Consider the following 20,464-nt stretch of genomic DNA (forward strand, 5'->3'; position numbering starts at 1 on the left):
TAGGACTGATTTTAGAAAGCAAGGAAAATGCTCATGTGGGCACAAGGAACTTACATTGAACACATATGTTGAGAAAAAAAATTATCTTGAAAAAGTCCCCTTGAAAAATCACACTGAACAAAGCCATGTTTTAAACTTACTCCAACAAAAGGCAGATGAGAATCTGGCCCTGCACTTAGAAAGGCGGGGAGAGGTGTTTAAAATATAAAGCTGATACTGTGTGCCATTTGATAGATACAAGCAAGTGGAAAAGTTGCAAATGAAGAACAGTGTGCCGGTAATGACAAAGTACAACTTTCTCTTTCTTCCTTTTTCTCTTCCCTTCAGAATCACTGACAGACTAAATTTAAAATGAATGGTATGAATGTTCAGGGACAGTATTTTTTTTTTTTTCTGGTTGTGTTTTGCAGGCTTTGGTATTGATACAAAAGCATGTTTGCACTGAAAACAAAAAACTACTGAACTGACAGGTGAAACTACTTGGAACTTGTATCAGCCATGTTTATTGAATCCAATGAATTGTTTATAAAAATGTAGAGCTGATTTTAATAGTTTTCCTTTGTTTGTCTTAGATCTCCAAGATGCAGACACTTCTGTGTGGAGCACTAGAGCTACATCCCCCTCTTCAAATGATACTACTTCTAGGCCTGAAAACGTGTTGAAGAGTAGCACAGAGATGTTCATCAGAAATATGACAGAACATTACAGTAGAAGTCCCATTGAAAATCTCTACTTTGACTTGAAATCTGCAGTAACAGAGAAAGCCTGGATTCCAACAACCACTCTTCAATACTCTAGCACTACAGAAGAGGTAAGGCAGAAGAATTACTAATTTTTATTGAGCCTGCTCCACTCTGTGGAGCCTGACAGCTATTACAAGTGGACGTTTTGTGGCCTTAAAAAAACAACAAACCAAAACCTAAAAACAAACTAGCTACAAGACTAAGCTTTGCTCTTTTTTTGGTGGGATGCTTTGTTTTGATTTTCATGCTGTCAGTGTCCTTTGCTAGAAGCATAGATGCAGAAAAGTCCTGCCTCTTCAATACAGCCCAGTCCTGGTGTGCACATTGTATTGGGAGAAGTTCAAGGGAAATTATCAGGATATGTGAGAAGCAATGGAAAGCTCCTGGATGTGGCAAGACCCAGAGGAGCCTGGGTATCTGCTCTCAGTGACTCAGGCTCTGGTACTGCTTATTGCATTATGTGAAGGTCTAGCTCTAATTACATGCCGAGAATTACAGTACACAATGACCTTATTTACAGATAATTACATACATTATTTACAGATCAAAGCAAGAGAAATCCAAATGCTTTAACTGGCCTCAAAAGGAATCCTGGCCTTGGCCATGGTCAGCTTATCTACAGGCTGATAGGCAGAGTGGAAACACACCGACGCTTGTAAGTCTCTGCTCTGTCCAACCACAAACTGCCCAGGCAGAGAATGGGCAGTGAATGGGGCTGCCAGCCCCAGCTGTAGAAGGAGCACATGGCAGGCCATTTGCTGCAAATCAATTTCCAGTCTTCCTTTTCTGCAAGACTCAGTTCAGTAATCCGACAGCAAATCTGGAATCACCGCTGGCAAAATGTATACGGGCAGTTAGAATTAAAACATGCAGAACATTATTGGTCACTGTATCACTATTATCACATAGTGGTTTAGAACTGAAAATCCTTAAATTCCCTGTGGCTTATCTTCCAGGAGACCACACTACACTCAATATATTGGGGCAGGCAAACATGTTTCAGTTACTACTGTATGTTGAAGTGGATAAGACTAAGAAAATGTGTTTTATGTTTGGGAAGGCTGTGGACAGACTGGCAGGGTCCATAAACTTGATGGTTTATGGACTCCAACACTACTGTTCTGATGCCGATGAGGGGAAGGGACTGAGGCAAGAATGGATGCTCTGCACCCCATTCCAAAATTGATGCAGTTCTTTTTAAATATGATCTTTCTGTCTCGGCGCATGCAGGCTGAGCTTATTTCCTCATGCCCTCTGTTCATTTGCATACCTCCTGCACAGAATACTTGTTCCTTCCAAATGGAAATGTCCTAGGAAATCAGGTATTATCCAGACTACCTCCAGCACTACTACTACATAATCCTGCCAAAGCAAAAGAAATGGCACCATTTTAACAGAAACTACTGCCTCTTGTGTTTCTACCCCACTTCACCTCCTGAATCACATCATTTGCAAGCCGCTTAGGTCAAAACTTTCAAACCAGAATTCTGATGATAAGGTGCCTAAACATATCTATGAAAAAGAATCGGTAATAGCTTTCTCTTGTAGCCTCCAGCTGGCTCTGGATATTTGAAATCTAGATATACCAATTTAGATACACAAACTTAAAATCTTTGGCCTGCATCTCTGTTTCCCAGTCTTTAGAATGGAGTTAAAAACATTTTCTGTCAAACTTCAGGGACGTTTAAGGATTAACTGTATTTAACATAATACTTTGAAAACACATAGACTAAGTGCAGAATATTGTTGCAAGGAAGACAATACCTTCTATGAACTGCATTTGCTGAGGCTGGGGCCTCGTGTTTGCAGAAGTAAAGCCATGTTGTTATTTGGCTGTGCACATACCCATTTTGGGGGCGACAATAGTAACATTTCAATTGAACAAAATGTTTAGTTTAGAGCTGCCTTGGATTTCAAGTAAAACTGCAGCTTGCACTTTGAATCCATGACAAAAGCTATGCAAAGCCCATTTCCTCTTGATTAGAGAGAGAGAGAGGTTGGTGTTAAAAAAAAAAAGAGTCAGGAAACCTTGGGAAAGTGTCTGAAAGGGACTTTGGAGCCTGCTATTAGAGACACGTCCGGCAACTCCCAAAACTCACTTCCAGTTCTTTTTTCAGTTTAATTAGTTTCTTGGCTTGCCACACAGGTCAGTAAGTATTAAAGGCTGTGTGACTGCTGATTTACCAAGAGCCCATTTATTCAGTACCAGTCTGGAAGTAATTACTTGTATTATGTTGGCTATTCCGTATAAATGTATTGCCACCAGTGAATGATGGACCCCTCATGTTTTATTCCAGTGCTGGCATAAGCATCTGTGTCACACCTTACCCATGTAGCAACTTTTGCTGGATAACATACAGAAGGAAGTCTAAAAACCTGTAATAAACCAGTACTTTCCTACTAATACAAAAATGTAAAGATTTTATGATAGCAAGAATAAGACTAACAAAGTAGGAACTTCTGAATTATGAGCACTTCTGAGAAGCATTAATATAATTTTCCTCCACAAATTATCTTATGCTAGCTAGAAGAGACAAGCAGGTATTTATTTCCAAAAGTCTTTAAGTTTTACTTGTGGTACGTTCCACTTTTTTTCCTGAATTTTATGTTTACAGTATTGATTATGGTTTTTTTTTTTTCTTCTTACTTACTACATCTGCTTAAACAACTTACTCCAAATTGTATCTTCCCTGCAAGTTCAGGTCATGGATGTTTTCAAAATTCCTTAGAATAATGTGAGCTCCTTTTCAAGAAAAGGCAGGTTACCCTGAATGTTTTAATTTTCAGAGAGGGTTTTGAAGTAATCCAAACATCCCAATAAGCCTTCAGATTTGCACTTCTCCAGTGCTGGAAATGTATTGGTGTGGTTTATGCTGTTTAGCCCAAAAAGCACAATCACCTAAAGAAGAAATCACACTGTGAAACTCTCACCTTAAATAACTACAAGACATCTATGTCATTTTAGTCCCAGCTTAGGTCTAAGAAACACACCTCGTATTTCCCATAAATGGTATGATTATCCCCTGTGCTAGCTCTTCGGGCTTTGGTTCCTCCTTCTGTCTGAAGTATGTAAAACATCTCTTCCAAGAGATATCTTCTGTGATGGGCTTGAGAATGACATAATAACCAACACAGATCTATATTGTTGCTTAAGGCAATGATCAAAAAAGTTATTAATTATCTTCAGCTTTGCAAATTACAGCATAGCATTTTCAGTGCCATGTCCCTAGGACCAGGCACAGAGCTCCGCTGGGACAGATGAAGTTTCCTGTAGGTGCAGGTAACACCCTTGAGTGCTCAGACTTTTGATTTCAGAACAGAAGAAGGAGACCTAAGGTTTATCAGGTTGTATCTTTTTTGACAGGCTGGTGCCCAGAAAAATCCTAGAACAGCAGTTCCCCTAAAAGGCAGACTAATGTTTGTAAATGTAGAACCACTTTCTCCCTCAAAGAGGGCGAAAGTGATACAGGGATGGTATTGAATTTGCTTGAGGTAATACTTTTAAAAGTTAAAATCCCACATGCATGATGCAGTACAGAAAGATGCAGAAAAATGCCATTCCTGTTGAAGAAAGTAAATGTCCATTTCCTTCTCTTTTGTGCACCCCCAAATTTACTCCGTGGCTGCTATTGTGCATTTGAATATCTGAAGGTGCAAAATGCTTCTGTCTACACTTCTTCTCTGTCTCCCCACATGCAGACTTGTATGTGAGTTTTCAGAGGCTGAAATTTAAACAAGAAGGAAACGGGTATGCATGACAGAAATGGAAAGTTTTCATTTCGGCAGTAGCCAACTCGGAGTTGCACACAGCTTTATTGGTGCAGTCTGAAAACGGAGTTTTTCTTGTTTTCCATGGTGTGTGTAATTTTAGCTTGGGAGTTATTCACGGGACGTGGGAAGGAATTGTTTTGAGGACACAAGTAGAAACAGAAAAAGGAGATGACTTGGCTACTCACAGACAGACTCTGCTGCTGCAGGCAGGAGCTCAGTGTTGGGCTCTGCTGGACTCTCCTGGATGCAAGGCCACTGGTTGCGGTGCCATATGGCCAGGGAGGGAATGGAGGCCTTGGTGGTCTATGGTTAACCCTTAAAAACGTCAGTTTGAGACTCAGGAGCTGCAGCGGTGGGTTACTGATAGCTGAGGCCAAGAGGAGGGTGAGCCAGCAGGTGGGACGGCTGTGAAGGATGGCAGGTGTGAGGAGGGCAGGTATGCGAGGTGAATGGCCGTGGAATGAAGCAAGCTGAGGCGAGGTGGCCAAGAGGAGGGCAGGCAGGAGGAGAAGGAGCCACACGAGGCAAGGCGGCCGTGAGGTAAGGCAGGCAAGAGGCAAGGTGGGAATGAGGCAAGACCAGCATGAGACAAGGCAGTTGCGAGGTGGGGCAGAGGCAAGAAGACGTTGTGAGGCGATGCAACCAGGAGCCAAGGCAAGTCAGCGCCAAGTGAGGTGCAGCCAGCGTGAGACAAGAGTGCCGCCCCCCAGCAGCGGCACCGCTGAAGGGCCGTGCGCCGGGGGGAACGCTTGGGAAGACACGACACAGGGGAAAACCGACATGAGGAGGAAGCAGCGGGGAAGAGAGGGAGGTGGGATCCTTCAGGAGAGCGGGGCGGCACCCCGGGGCCAGTCGCCTGCCCGGTGGGCGGCAAGTCCCGAGTCTCCGAGCGTCGCCCCCCGCAGCGAGACGCGAGGAAATCGCCTCTTGATTGCGGAAGTCGGCGGGAAGGGCTCCGGGAGAGTCAGCCCGGGTCAGAATGGCAGCGTGGGAAGCGGCGGCCGCCTCCCCCGCCTCCTCCGCTCCTCCTCAGCCGCGGGCGGGCAGCCCCCCCACCCCACGGCGGTGTCAGGGAGGCGGCTCGGCGGCCGGGGCAGCCCCGAGCGCATGCAGCAGGCGGGCGGCCCGGCACAGGGCTCGGAGCCCGGCGGGGAGCGGGGGCCCCCGGGGCCCGCCGCCGCCACTTCGCTTTTTCGGAGGCCCCCACCCCAACCCCGCCGTCCCTTCCCCTTTTCCCCTCCCCGCGAGGGTTTTTGGGGTTAAAAACTGTCGGCGATGCTGAGCTATGGAGCGGGACTCGCCCTGTGGACGGCGCTGGCCCTGACGAAGGTGAGCGGCCGGGAGGAGAGGGGCGGCGCAGGGTCGCCCCTCGCAGGTCGCAGGAGAGCCTGGGGGACACGGGCAGGTTCGCTCCGCACCGGCGCAGGGCTGGGGGCTGAGCCCGGGGGTACTGGCGGGTCTCTCAGAGCTCTCCCCGCTCTCCGCAGGCCGCGCCGGGGCAGGCGGCGGGATGCAGCGCCAACCTGACGGAGCGGAGCGTCACCGGGCAGAGCGTCCGGCTGCGCTGGGGCGCCGCGGGCCGCGCCTGCAACTTCAGCCTGAGCGGGCGCTCCGAGGACGGGGAGGCGGCCGGCTGCCAGCCCGTCCCCGCGGACAACGGCACCTACGGCTGCACCCTGCGGGGCCTGGAGGCCGGGACCTGGTACCACCTGCGCATCGAGCCGCTCGCCGGCGGCGAGGCTCTGAACATCTCCCTGCAGACAGGTACGGGCGCGGGCACGGCAGGTGCGCGGGGAGGGGCGCCGGGCTTTTCCTTTTCCTCCCTTTGCTTCGGCCGGCTCCAAGAGGAGGAGGAGAGCGATGCATTTACAGCTACTGCAAGCGGACAGTGTTTACTGAAAACAGCAGCCCTACGCTTGAGCTCTCTTCAGCCCACTGCCAGAAGTAACTTTACAGTTAACCCAACAGGCTTGAAAGAAGAAGGTGCTGTGAGGATATTAAGTCAGAAAAATGTTTTTTTTTGTAGTAGATGCCCATAACATTCTTTGTGCTCATGCAAACATGTTGTCATCATAGTTCCTCAATTGACAATTTATTTACTGAGGTAAAGGACAATTCTAAAAGGACATTTCTAAAAGGACAATTGTCCTTCTTTAAGGACAATTTACCGTTGCAGTCCGTTTCCATATTTTATTCTCTCTAACCGTAGTCTAAAAGTCAGAAAGTAAGGCTGAAACTTCCTTCTTATATGTTTTCCCTGGATATCACCAGAGAGGTGTTATGACATTGTTGTTTGCAGAGCACTTACAGTGACACATCCATGACTGGCTGTAGAAATGGTCCAGCAGCCTGACAGAGGGCTGCCAAGGAAAGCCCCCTTTCTGCATTCACGTTTGTGTGAACAATTCAGCTGTGAAGAAGTGGACATTGAATGACAACAGCTGCAGTGACACAACTGGCCTCTTTCTGTATTTGTGCTTTTTTGAAGATGATAAAATATAGTATTCAACCTTTTAAAGGTAGTAGTTCAAGACCAAAAGCAGAGATGTCTTAAATGAGGTCCATCATTAAATACCTCTCTTTGCTCCTAATGTGTTGGTTTTAGAGAGGTACTTAATATTAGTATTGAAGATTACAGCAGCCAAATACTTCACAATTACCTGGTCAGAGGTGTCACTTTCTGTCAGAGCCATTTTCCTGCATTTACCGTACAAATGCACTAAATAGTCTCCATTAATTTGCTGTGGTAACACAAATTTTAAAAAATCCATTTACTGGTCTGCTGGTGTCATAGCTATGCACTAAGCACAAGTCATGTCAGTCGGTAAAAATGAGTAATATGCAGACAGTGAGTTAAATTTGTTGTGCATTATTGTTGATTGTTTTTAATATTGATATTGATGACTTGCAATGTGAAAATTGAAAGACCAGATCAACCGTTATCAGAGAGGTGTAAATCACCATCATTTCTGTATAGTAAAGTTCTATTATTGAATACTTACATAGAAGTAGAGTAGATGTGCACTTTAGAGCACATTTTGATTAATGCATAACCATTAATACAGAAACTTGTATGTGCCATTTAGGACTTTTTTAATCACTAAATAGATTTTTCAAGGCTGTAAGATGAAAGTCATTGGAATGAAGGTCAGCTGATCATTAGAGTCATATTATGTAGCTGACATGTAAGTGAAAAGTCTGATTAAAGTCTAAGTTGAAATACTTAAAATTGGTATACCACAGCTGAAGTGAGGTTTACATTTGGATTTTGGATAGCAGAGATCAGTCAAAAGCATGAAATAAGACTAGAGGAGCCATGAATGTTTCCTGCAGAGAGATACTCAGATTGCTTTGTGGTTCCTTGCTTTCCTTGAGTTGAATTTCTTGATAGTGTTAAAAATACACAATTAGCCCCAAAATTTGTCTTTTTTTTCTTTTCTAAAGAATTTTTCTAGATTATACATGTGAACAACCCATGTTGTGTTGTCCATACTAAGCTTTTCAATACAGAATGAGGGAAGATTATTCCTCTTATTATGTTTCCACCAGGGGCAGCATTTTAATCCAATCTCATGGAAGCTCTTTTTCACCTGTTCCTTTGTGACTTGATGACAATAGTTTTAGTTTACTATCTACTGAGCCTGAGTGCCCATAGGCATGCATTCCTGGAAATTGTCTTGTGAATATAAAGTATAAGCAGTCTTTCTAGCCATATTGTAAACAAAATTTCCACCAATTTCAATGTTAGTGGAACTGAGCTATCATGGGCCATCTAAAACGACAAGGTCTGACCTTGGTACTCAGCGACATTCCCTTCCTGAGCTCTTTCTCTAATGAAGATGGGCTAAGCTGTCCATTGAAGGTGCTTTCTCCACTGGCTGTCAAAGGAGGCTAGGTTAGACCAGGAAGCTGAAGTGTAGTTGGTTGAAGTGAAAGGAATCCCATCTTGTGTGTTTTCTTTTTGCAAAACAACGTTGGAACATCTGTATCATCTTGAATAAATACACATGAGAAAGTGCGAGAAAGTTGCTGATTTGTTTATATACCTAGTTCAGAAACTAGCTTTTTTTCTAATATCTAACTCTGTAAAAAATTTTGTGTGCCAGTTCTATATTTAATTTTCATCAAGTTTCTTATGCAAAGTACTTGAGTAGCTAAGCACATAAAATCCAAAACATTTGGTTAAATTTTGAGTGTGATCTTTTCTGATGAGGGACTCACAGTGAAAGCAATAAATAATACATGCCACAGTTGCAGTGGTAATGTAAAAGTTTGGAGAGGACCATATTGGCCTTTTGAGTATATATAATGTCACATTAAAATCGTGGTCTATGTTGTTTGCAAGTTTGCTATTCTGATAGCATAATTGTGCATCTAGCCAAGATTCCATAAACTCTTAAGTAACACCAGATTAACCCTTGTGAATCTTTTCGTAGAGAAGCAGCTTCTAGTTCACTTGTGGATACATAGATCTAAAGTCTAATAATGTGTGAAATAGTGGTACAACAATCTACATTTGTCTCCTAAAGTGACTATCTTTACTCAAGTTTTGACCTCTTTGTTGTCAATTTAAAACAGCAAATATTTAATCCTGTAGAGCAGAACTAAAATAGGTAATCCAAAATGTTGGAAAATGCAGTCACATATGCACATCGTAAGCCATAGATATGGAAACACACACAGTGGGGACATTTGTGCTATTTTGGTAGAATAGGAAAGAGAAAAAGCTGATAACACCATTTATCAGCTCTGAGCTACAGATCCATTTTCCACTGCAAAACTGAGATTACACGTGTTAGTAGGCACAAATCTGTACATTTTCTTCATAATATTTGCAATTTGTTTGGGTTCTTCTAAGATATATATTTATACATGAGACAGCACATAAAGCCATACAACTAGTCAGCACGCTGCTGACATTGTAAAGCTGGGATATGCACCTGTCAGTCCTTTCAAGTTCCGTTCTTTGCTTTCTCAGTAAAACTATTTCTGTGTTTAAGAACTTATGTATGGCAAAATATGGTAGGATTGTCTTTTCTGATTTCAAGTAAGATACAGTGTTCTCAAATTTCAAAATTTCTCTGCACCAGTATGACTATTTCAATGAATGACTAGGTCTGGTTAAAAACAGTAGTATATGAATAGATCCTAAATTACAGTTAAATTTATAAATTTCAATTCTGAATTGAAATTCGGATTTGAGATACTGGTCTAGAGAGCCATGAAAAACAATTTGGCAATTACTCTACTTTCAACTATGTCTTCTAAAATAGACTTATAAATGCCATTTTCAAAATCCTTGTCTACAAAAATACTGCAGTGCTATATTATGTTACTGCCTAATCCAAGCCTCCTGTACTGAGAGAACTAACAGGTAAATAATTTTTTGCTAGAAAATCCCATTAAATATTTGAATGAAAAGAAGATAAAATTCTATCTTCTAAGACACAGACTGTTATAGTGTTTTTTCATTGTAATATGTAATTCTGTAAGTGCAAGAAGCATAGCCTTACCATGTGTTCACTCCTGTAAATTTCAAATTGTTTGGGACAAATTTGATTTATTAGCCATTTGTAACAACAACATGTGTCATGGCTCTAACTATAGGCTGTATAATCCTATCATCTGTAATCATGTAATGGTTGTGATCACCATTTCAAAGACAGAGTACAGAAAGAAACTAAATAACAATGTTTTAAAGATTATCTAAGTTGCGTATCATCCCAAAGAAATGGATATTTGTACTTAGTAAAGACAATTAAATCAATCCTCTTTACTTAACCTTCATAAAAGCTCTTATGAAGTAGGTTACTGTTTTATGAAGAGGGAAAGCTAGGAAAAAAATGGATAATACGGTAGGAAGATGATTGAGACTGGCAGGAATTCCCTGTTACTAGGTCCTGGACTCATATCTCCCAGTTGTGTTGGGTTTTTTTTCTCCTGCATAAGGCAGGTGTGTTTCTGTGCTTACAGGCTGTATCTGGGAATCATGTCACTGGAGTTTGACATAGCCATATCTATAAATTTGATCTGCAGCAGCTGTGCACACAAAGCATATCCTCTTCCCCAAAAGTGAAAATGGAGTTGAAATATAATTCAAAGACCATTAAGTCTTCTGGAAGATGCCTTTGTAGACCAGGGAACATTAATTCATATGGTGTCAAATGGTATAAAAATATCTCGATGAAAATATCTTATTTCTGTGATATATCAGTGTTGTATCATTGCCAACAGAGGCTTGTATAACAATGTAAATGGTTTTTTAAGTGTTTGTTTCCATCCAGAGCTCTTTCAGCCCAGGCACTTCCCAGTCTCATTGTTCCTTTGTTCTAGCGGATGTACAAAGCACTGAGTGTTTTGTTTTCTGGACCAGATAGATTAGATAAAGTCTGAATTTCTGAACTTCACCTTCTAGGCACGCAACTTTCTTCTTTGCACATGCACCTTAGAAGACAGATTACCCAGGACAGTATAAGTGCTTCTAAAAATGCAGATATCTTCTTTTGTCAAATTTGGCAAATAATACAGATGATAATGGTGATTACTTTTGCAGGACTAAAGAACAGTCAACCTTATCCTAACTTAGTCAGAAAGTGGGTTAAACTTCTTGACAGTTATCATGACTGTTCTCTCTATGTCAGTCAAATTAAAACTTTTTCAGCTGGCGGTGCATCTGACCATATATAGTGCTGGAATTTATTTCTGACTTCCAAAGTCTGACCTTTCAGATTAGAACAATTGCCTTCAAGGAGCAAGATTATACCCCCACTGCTCACTTTTGCCAACATAATAGTCTTTAGTGGCTTGGTACTTATTATAGGTGGAGCTGGTAGTCAAGCCTATTGTTAAGATTTCCTGACACTTTTCATTAAAACCTCCTGTTTCAGTTGCTGTAGCTGGGTGAAGTTTTAAGTATTTGGCCTGAAGTTTGATGTGCTTGGTCTCTGAATTGATTTTTAATATTACTTTTTTATTTTTCAGATTTAAGCAGACTTAGTTTGGCCTTTAAGAAATCAGTCAAGAAAAGATAGTTAATTTTATGAAATGATTTTGTAAATCAATTTGTTTAATTTTAATCTCTTTTTATGAAGAGCACTAACATCTCTGCGTTCCCAAGGAAGAATTTGACTTTAATCAGAGACATGGGTTCAGAGGAACACAGTACTCTTCAGAGTCACAGAAAGGTTGAGGTTGGAGGGGACCTCTGGAGGTCATCTGGTCCAAGCCTCCTGCTCAAGCACGACCACCCGGATCTGGTTGCCCAGGACCATGTCCAGTCAGTTTTTGAATGTTTCCAAGGAAGGAGATGTTTCCTTGACATTTGTAATGTATTTGATTGACAAAGTATACCACCAGAACTTGGCACTACTCTGTTCTCTTCAGAGCTTTGCAGGAAGTGATTAAACCTTCTGCACCACCCAGAATTTGAAGAAAAAGCAGCTTAAAGGCTCCTGAAGCCCTCCTACTTAATGATTTGTAGGTGGGGGGGGTAGATTCAACTTCATCCTTTCAGCCTTTACATTGGATTTTTTAGTTATGTGATTGACACTTTTCCATCTCCTTTATTCAGGGAACCAAGCAGCAATGACTGCATTGGGAAAATGATCTTGTTCTTCTGTGTCTGAGGTGCTGTTCAAACAGAGACCACAGCCTGGATGCACCTTACACTCCTGGTCTGATGCTAGAAAGAGTAGCACAGAAGTGCTTTGCCTACTACTCTTGTTGTAGGCAAATTTATTCCTAAATTGTTGGGAAACTTTAACATCCCAACTTATGAAGGCTTGATTTTACTGCTTTGGATTGTTAATAAGCATTTGCTTAACCTTATTGGAAGACATAAACATCAGTACCTTAGTGCATCAACATGTAATACATTTTGTATGGTTTACTTGAAGTCTTGTGAGTGATGAAATACACTTGGAGAATAAAAGCAACCAGATTCTTTAGGTTTGGTCAGTTTGCTTTCCCTTTAGAGTGTATCTTATTTCATATATGGTTTTACTGGAGAGCTTCCTAATAAACAACATAATTAATGTTGAGAATTTCAGAGAAGTAATCCCAATATTAGTTCCTTAAGGTGCACCCAATGTACTGTTTAGGTTTTTTTAAAATTTATATGAACAATACTACAACAGAGCAGAAGCATAATCTATCAGAATCTGTTTGAAGTCATTGAAGCTAATACTAAAAACAAAATATCATTGCCCCTAAAATTGTATAAATTCTCATGCCCATAACTGTTGAAGTGTTTAGGGTGAGTGCTAGGAAATTAAAGCTGCTGTCTATAAAGCTACATTACACTGAGGCACTGAGTATAATTTGCTGGGTTTACATATTTGCTGTTTCTCATTAAAGTTGTTACAGTTTTACTGTCAGCAAATTTCCAAGCTTGCAATATACATTCACAATGGAAGTGTTTTGCTACATGTATGTCTGTGTGAGTGTGTACAAATATATAAAAGTAATATTTCTGAATTCTGCAAGATTGTCTTGTAGACTGGCTTCAACGCACAGTGTTTATAAATAGAAAGAAAAATCTTTTTGAAAAGTATTGGCATCATGATGATGATAAAGAGGGAATTTTGGAAGATTTTTTGTGATGCTGTGTAAAATTTCAGACAATCCCAAAGCAAGAAATGGCTTATGTTTTCTGGGTTTTCTTTCCTAACTGCAGATCCGTTGCCACCATCTCGTTTGGAAATTAATAAGGAAAAAATTACACTGACAAGCTTGCAGGTTCAATGGGATCCTTCTCCAGGAAAGGTGGACATGTATAAGCTAGTATTATTTGATCGTGATAATAAAAAGATACAAGAAGTCTCCATACCAGGAAGAATTTCAAAAACAGAAAATACATTTTCCAGTCTTATTCCTGGGAATAAATACAACATTGTCCTCAGTGCTGTTGCTGGAAATAAGACTACCCCAGAACTTCACATAAGTGGATCCACTGGTAGGACTTCTTTTGCTGTAGTTTATCTATTTAAAACCACTTAAAGTATACTGCATTTCTGCATTTTGAAATTAGCAAATGGGTATAATTCTTCTACATGGCTATATATATATATATATATATATATATATATATAAGTATCTATTGATTATAAGTAGAAATAAAATTTGAATCTCTGACTGACATAAAGAATTGTTTGCTAGAAATGGAGTCTCATTTTTATTGTGTATTTGGGGTTCGGTTTTCAGTAACTGTGAAGAAACCAAACATATTCCAAGAGTAAATCTATTCAAAATTGCTGATATGGAGATAACCATTAAGCCTTAAGCATGTATTCTTTTTTTACCAACAGTGCCATCTCCTGTGGAAAATATTCAGGTCAGTGTCAAGACAGACACTATCCACGTTTCGTGGTCTTCTGGCTCTGGACATGTGGATCACTACAGACTGCTGTTACTGGATAATCATGTACGAGTTCATGAGATTCACCAAGAAGGTTCTCTGACCTCCTACACTTTTTCAGGACTTACAGCTGGCCACCTGTATAACCTCTCTATCATAACCCAGGCAGCAGGATTGGAGAGCAGCAGTTTTCAAACAGTCAGGACAGGTATGAGTTCAGAATTCATCACAAGAAAACAAGAAGCTAAGACCATAACCTAATAGTATGATAGACGTATTTCAGAATAATAAGTGATTCGTGTTCCAAGTTAGAGACACCATAAGCTTATTTAATTCTTTAAGTTACCACTACAACAAACTCAGAGGCTAAAATGAAAGTAGAAAAAGTGTGAAAGGGAAGTGGAAAAAAGGTAAAGTACATTAAGAACTTTAAAATTAAATGGTGGTTTGGTTGTTTGGGGTTTTGTTTGCCTAGTTGATTGGTTTGATAAGGGTTTTTGTGGATTGTTTTTATGGATTTTTTTTTTCTTTTCACAAAGAAATATTGATTCACAGAACTTAGAAAGTATTTTTTTTAGGAACACTTCTCAGGCTGGAGTTCTGTGGTCATAGAGATAATGATGACATCCTACTAAAACACTTACGTAGGCAAACAAGTGTCATGCCTTCGCTCTCCTTAATTTCTGGGAAGAGTAAGATACAATTTCTTCTACAGAAATCTTATCATGTAAACATAATGTAATATTAAGTGAAAATATTGTTATGTTTAGGATGCACTGATGAGTGCTGTTGTCTGGGCTGTTTGGGGGATTATACTAATTTGATTTCTTTCCTTCAGAAGTTTTTATTTCTTTCTGTTGTTGGGTGAAAAAAAAAATTAAATCTCACAGGTATTCCTAGAGCATAAAAGCATTCCATGTAGCTTGCAGCATGGTCCTACATTTTAGTACCTACTGTTCCCCAGGCCTGAGAAGTTATTTGAGGTAGCTATGTTTTTGTTTTGGTGTAACATTTGAATAAAGGAGTCTTATTCAAATCCTTTTTACACTGGTGAAAAATAGGCATATCTGCAGTCATGCATGTAATACATTTACCAAAATGTATGCAGGCATCTCTTGTTCTTAGGAGCATGTGCATTATCTGGTCAAAATGATGGGTGTGAGTGCAGACACGGCTAAAAGATTTTCTGTTTCATGAAAAGAGAGTGGGCATAATAAAATGCGTCGTTCTCAGAAGTGCAATGTCTTACACAGGGCTGGGTTCACTTGCACTGTGACCAGATCTTGCCCTTTCACTGTTCAGGCAAAATCATTCATATTCCATCTCATATAACTGTTCAAAATCAAAACTTAACTGTGGGAGTTTGGAAGGCAGCAGGTCTTACATGTTTTGTGATGGATATATTTTATTCTCTTTCTTATTTTCCTTTCTTAGCCCCAGCTGGAGTCCTAGATTTGATGGTGACTAATGATGGCAGCTTAGATGCTTTAAAAGTTAAGTGGAGAAGACCTTCAGGAAACCTCAATTTCTATAATATCACTCTGTCTCATCTTGGATCAGTTAAAGAAGTCAAAACTGTGCAGCCACCAGTCACAGAGACGCAGTTTGACAAGCTAACTCCAGGACGTCTTTATCAGGTTACTGCCCGCACAATCAGTGGTGAACTGTTCACCGATCGGATGGCAACTGGCAGGACATGTAAGTCTTCTGCTTCAGTAAGAACATTGTAACTAATGCTATTTTTTCCTACACTGGCCTTGTAGTAAGCCACTGTAAGAGACAAAATAATTTGGATTCTAGGCAAAATGAGATTAAGAGCACAGTACCGTTTCAGGAATACCCCCTGCTGACTCTCTGGCAGCAGTTAATCTGACAGCCAAAAGCAGCTCCAGCATATCTTGTGAGCAGGCAACAGTCATGAATTTTAGTTGAATTTTTGTTGATTTTTTGTTGAATTTTACTTATAGTTGAGTGAGTCTGGGACAAAACTGTTGCATACTACTGCACTTCTGATCAGCTTTGTTATCTTGAATTCAGCTCAGCATACTATATAAGCTGAGTTACTTTATTGGAAAGTGTGCATGTAGTCAAATTATTAACAGTTTTTGGAGTAATTTTTCAAGGTCTAGTCTTATTCCTTCTTCCAGACACAAATGTACAAACTGGAAAATATTATGTCTCATATTTCTTTACTATAAACAACTTGGATTAACAAAGGCATGTGACAGCCAGGATAGAGCAGAGTTACTAGTTTTTTATCTTCTTTCAGAAGTAATAATTTTCTTTCAGGTATCTTTTGTATGAGTTCTGAACCTGAAAAATCCTGCATAATTCTCCCACAGCATTATTGGCCCTAGAGGTGTGTCATATTTTCCATACCAGCCTAGCCTGAGCAAAAGTTGACTTAGTTAGAATTAGGCATAGAACTAAAAGTTCTAACTCAGTGAAGAATGCATATATAAATTTCTAGTAGACTCAAGAGTCAAAAGGTAGAAAATATGTGTGTAAGAGAGCAGAGTATTTATTTTAGAAAATATTTATTGTCTACAGCTAAACATCTCATGTGAAAGTCACATCCTTGACATAACTAGCTGATACCCCATTCTCAGTGGAGGCTGGAAGAGCCTTAGAAGGCTTTCATGTCCAGAAAGTACAAAGCTGGATTAGTTTAAATGCTGGTCTGTTTTGTTTATTTAGCCTACCACTAAAGTCCTTTAAGGTTACCATTTCAATCTAAAGGGAGAGCTTCAGGCCCTCACTCAACAACACTGATCCCCAGCTTTGTGACCTAGACCCAATGCTTTCAAAGTTGGAGATTTGAAGTCCTATTTCCAAGCATGCTGATCATATGCAATTCCTTCCTTTACCATAGACACCAAGAGCTTTGAAAACAGTCACTTCAGCAGAAGCTCTGTGGAGTAAAGATAAATTTGTAAATCCAGACTGTTTGGTCTACAGATGCTGAAGGGATTAGACTCTTAGGGTCCCACTGTAAGTTACAGAGAGAGCCAGGTGCCCAAGAACATAATACACATTGCTGTGTATTGCTGCCTATGGCAGCCAAGAAATGTTGTGGTAAGAAATATGGACATCTCAGAGACTGAAACATTATGCCATTAAGGTCATCTGTGCTTCCTAACAATACGTTGTGTGCTTTTATCCACTCACTCAGAAATTGAAACACATTTCCCATATTCACTGGCATATGGGAGTTCTAGGTCTGATATCCAGCTATGCCCATGGGAAGTGAAACCGGTGAGTATTTTGTGATGCTGGTAGAGAGGTTTCAATCCTGTGCTAGATACTGAGCAATTAAATATTAACTAAGCTAGATAAAGCATAAGGACATGATGCTAGCCTTGTAGTTTACAGTTAATACTTGGGGATAGTCTCAGGGCTCCAATGCTGACCTCTGAGTATCTAATACGAAGCTTACAGGTATCCTGTCCTAAGGGTCAGCATCTCTCTTCTAGTCTCTGCTATCTGGCTAATACTTAATTATTCCATGAAAATCAGAAAAGTTTCAGTGGCCTAATGTGACCTGCAGGAGTATAGGGTAAAAGGGTTAGGAATGTAAATTCAGGATCCTTGAAGTACAGGACAGGATGGAGTGGATGCTTTAATGGACCACTTTAGTGGCACTGTCAACCTCAGTGCCTTATACAGCTGGGAGGAATTAGGACATACTAGGTGGAAGAAGCTGTTTCTGTGAAAAAAGCCATTCAGCTCTGCATTTCTGCTGCTGATACCAGAATTGGGCTGATAGAGATTGAAGTTTCAACCTTAGTGGTGAAAAAATTGGTTGAGAGTTTCTAAGTGAGCTGAAGTGCAGGAAACAACAGGGAACTTGACTGAAAACTGCAAGATGCTTCTGGGAAGTGCACAGGGGAGATTTTGCCTGACCTAAGAGGGTTGCCCATTTCTGATGTCAGAAACCAGAAGGAAAATAAGTGAGTGGTTTGTGTGGGGAAGAGTAAGAATTGTCTTTAAAATGAAAGCCAGTCTTTGCAACGAGATAACTCAAGTTGCTCTAGCTTTTCCAAGACTTGTACAATAGCTGTTCTGTGAGACAGGTTTTGCCTGTACATTTACATCTCACCAGAAATACCCCATTTCAGAATTGCTTTTTCACCTTCTCTTTCTCCAGTTCCCCAGAAAGTTTTGGAGCTGCAGGCAGGTGCTAGCAGCTGGCTGCGGTCTCTGCTAGTGACCTGGCTGCCCCCTGCGGGAGACTGGGAGAGGTACCACCTTCTCCTGTGGAACCGATCAGCCCTGGTGCTCAACACCACCCTCGAGAAGGACACCACCGAGTACCTCATCCGTGATGCAGGCCTCATCCCAGGGAGGGAGTATGGCGTGGAAGTCATTGTGGAGAGTGGCAATTTGCAGAGCAAGACAAGTTGCATGGGGAGAACAGGTCAGAATGCTTATCCAGGCACTGTGAGAGTGCAAAGTGCTCTGTGAACAATGAAAGACTACTTGGGAATCCACAAATTAACTTCACTATTAATACAGTAAAAAGTAGTAAACTACTTCTGTAAACTACAGAAATAATTTTAACAGTTCTGTGAAAACTTTTGGGATTACTTCTGTAGTAAAAGTTTTGTAGTGAGAGCTATGGGAACTATATCACAATTCCATCATGACTCAGATGTTACATTCCATGTTCATTTCACAGCTATATTTTGTAGCTGATTGTAGGGCACCCTATAAACGTCTTAAAGACGGCACTATAGGCCTTCCTGTATTGTTCATCAGTATGTTTCCTTGTCAGTCTGTGTGAAGAATATTAATTGTGTGGCTAAGGTGTATCTTAGTATAGTTATCCTATAACATCCCAGTTCTTGTTTTTGCGCTCCATAAGTCTGTTCAAGTCTGTGTTTCCAAAGGAAATCCATATATACTACAGGGACATGAGTGGAATTCTTTTGCAGTGTTAGTCAAAGCCACATCTGATTTACTTCAAATTTAAAAAATAATTCCTATATAAATGTTAGAATTTCTGCTCAGTGAATGCAGAGTAAGTGCAATTCAGAGGAAAGGAAGACTTGGAGTAGGAATAATCAGGCAAGGCTCAAGTCTAACCCTTATCTCACTGAAGAATGTGAGATAGGACAGGGCCATTCTACTTCATCCTCACCCTTCCTGGGGCCTACCTTTTATACTGTACCCTTACCTGTCATTCCCTGAGGTTTCTGAGGTCTTAATTTTGTTAATTTTGCACAACAGTAAGAACAGTAGAAGCTACAGAACTGAAGCTTTCTCTGACTTGTAGCAAACCTGATCAGAGCAAGATACGTCTCATCTTCCTTACTTTGACATATGTTGCAGTAATTTAAGTTTATGGTGTTGCTTTTAATTGACATAGCTAAGCAATTAATAATTGCATCCAATGATTTTAGAGGTCTTTTCCAACATAAGTGAGTCTGTGATTAGAACGTGATCCGTTAAATAATATCTGGCAGTGGATGTATCATGACTGTATTTGACCCAAAGTGAGGTGCACAATGTGTTTGTTATGAAGTATAGGTACTGGGCCCTGTTGTGACTTAGTTTTCTCTTACATTAACACCTGGAAAGTGAATTGTATTTCAATGTGACAGGGGCAAAATCAGATCAGGGACTATATTAGGCAAGACGTGCTTGCTGTATATGCAGACGCACACACACGTGAACCCACACAGAAATTCACTGATCAAATTCTTTCTTTTGTGCCACTGTAAGTTTGAAGTGTCTCCCAGTTTGACTGAGGTATAAACCAATGCAAAATCAATGTCACTCTGACCCTATAATTTGCATCCTCATTTGTTAGAAGTACATTGGTGTAGATCTGATTTATGGTACAAATGTCTTATATAGCTGTTCAGCACCCAGAGTGCAAGAGGAAGTTCACTGACTTCCCTGCATTTCCATTTGCACTAGAATGGGTATCCTGATGTAAGTTTAAACCTAAGCATTACAGCCATGGTGCATTGCTAAAGTCTGCTGCTAACAGTCCTTTAGTGGAAGAGGGGCACAAATACCAGATTTGTAAGAATGACTTCCCAGAGAAAGGTAAAGAATCTCCTCTTGTTTGCAGATACTCTGTTACTGTCACATTTCTGTCTTACAGCACACGTTTCTTACAACAGCTTGAGATAGGGCATTTGTGCTCACTACACAGTCCTGCTCTCGTTGTGATATCTGTGTGCTTTTCCAGCTCCAGAGCCTGTTCTCCAGCTCCGTGTAAAGCATGCTAATGAATCTTCACTTAGTGTCATGTGGATGACCCCTGTTGCAGAATGGGATGGCTATGTGGTTTCCCTGGGAGACAGTGATCTTAGTATTGTGAAAAAAGGACTTGCAAAAGAAGCTAAGGAATTCACTTTCACTGACTTGGTACCTGGAAGGAAATATACAGCTACTGTCACTACCATTAGTGGGACTTTAAGCAACTGGACTTCAGTAGAAGGAAGAACAGGTATCATATTGTCAAACTGTTTTAATTCACTGTCTAAATCTCAAAAGTCTTGATCTTATGGTTGTTTCTTCAGTAAAAAAGTTACGTGTCTGCATTTCTCATTTCTGACTGTCAGTTATCGTGCTGTATTTATTT

At 40.6% G+C, this 20,464-nt stretch overlaps 1 protein-coding gene across 4 annotated transcripts in view; it reads left to right on the plus strand.

Moving 5' to 3' along the window:
- PTPRB (protein tyrosine phosphatase receptor type B) overlaps positions 1 to 20,464 on the plus strand; it is a 66,325-nt gene that overhangs the window by 9,589 nt on the left and 36,272 nt on the right. For 3 of the 4 annotated variants that reach the window (XM_086884413.1, XM_086884412.1, XM_086884411.1), the window contains exons 3-9: positions 573 to 811; positions 6,002 to 6,278; positions 13,189 to 13,467; positions 13,820 to 14,077; positions 15,304 to 15,567; positions 18,017 to 18,286; positions 20,069 to 20,329. In XM_086884413.1, coding sequence (XP_086740539.1) covers positions 573 to 811; positions 6,002 to 6,278; positions 13,189 to 13,467; positions 13,820 to 14,077; positions 15,304 to 15,567; positions 18,017 to 18,286; positions 20,069 to 20,329 — 1,848 coding nt within the window. Of the gene's footprint in view, positions 1 to 572; positions 812 to 5,623; positions 5,844 to 6,001; positions 6,279 to 13,188; positions 13,468 to 13,819; positions 14,078 to 15,303; positions 15,568 to 18,016; positions 18,287 to 20,068; positions 20,330 to 20,464 lie in introns of those variants that run through there. The other variant, XM_086884414.1, reaches the window with a different exon arrangement.

This window comes from Cyanistes caeruleus, chromosome 4, assembly GCF_971803275.1.
Source record: "Cyanistes caeruleus chromosome 4, bCyaCae1.hap1.1, whole genome shotgun sequence".
Lineage (NCBI taxonomy): Eukaryota > Metazoa > Chordata > Aves > Passeriformes > Paridae > Cyanistes > Cyanistes caeruleus.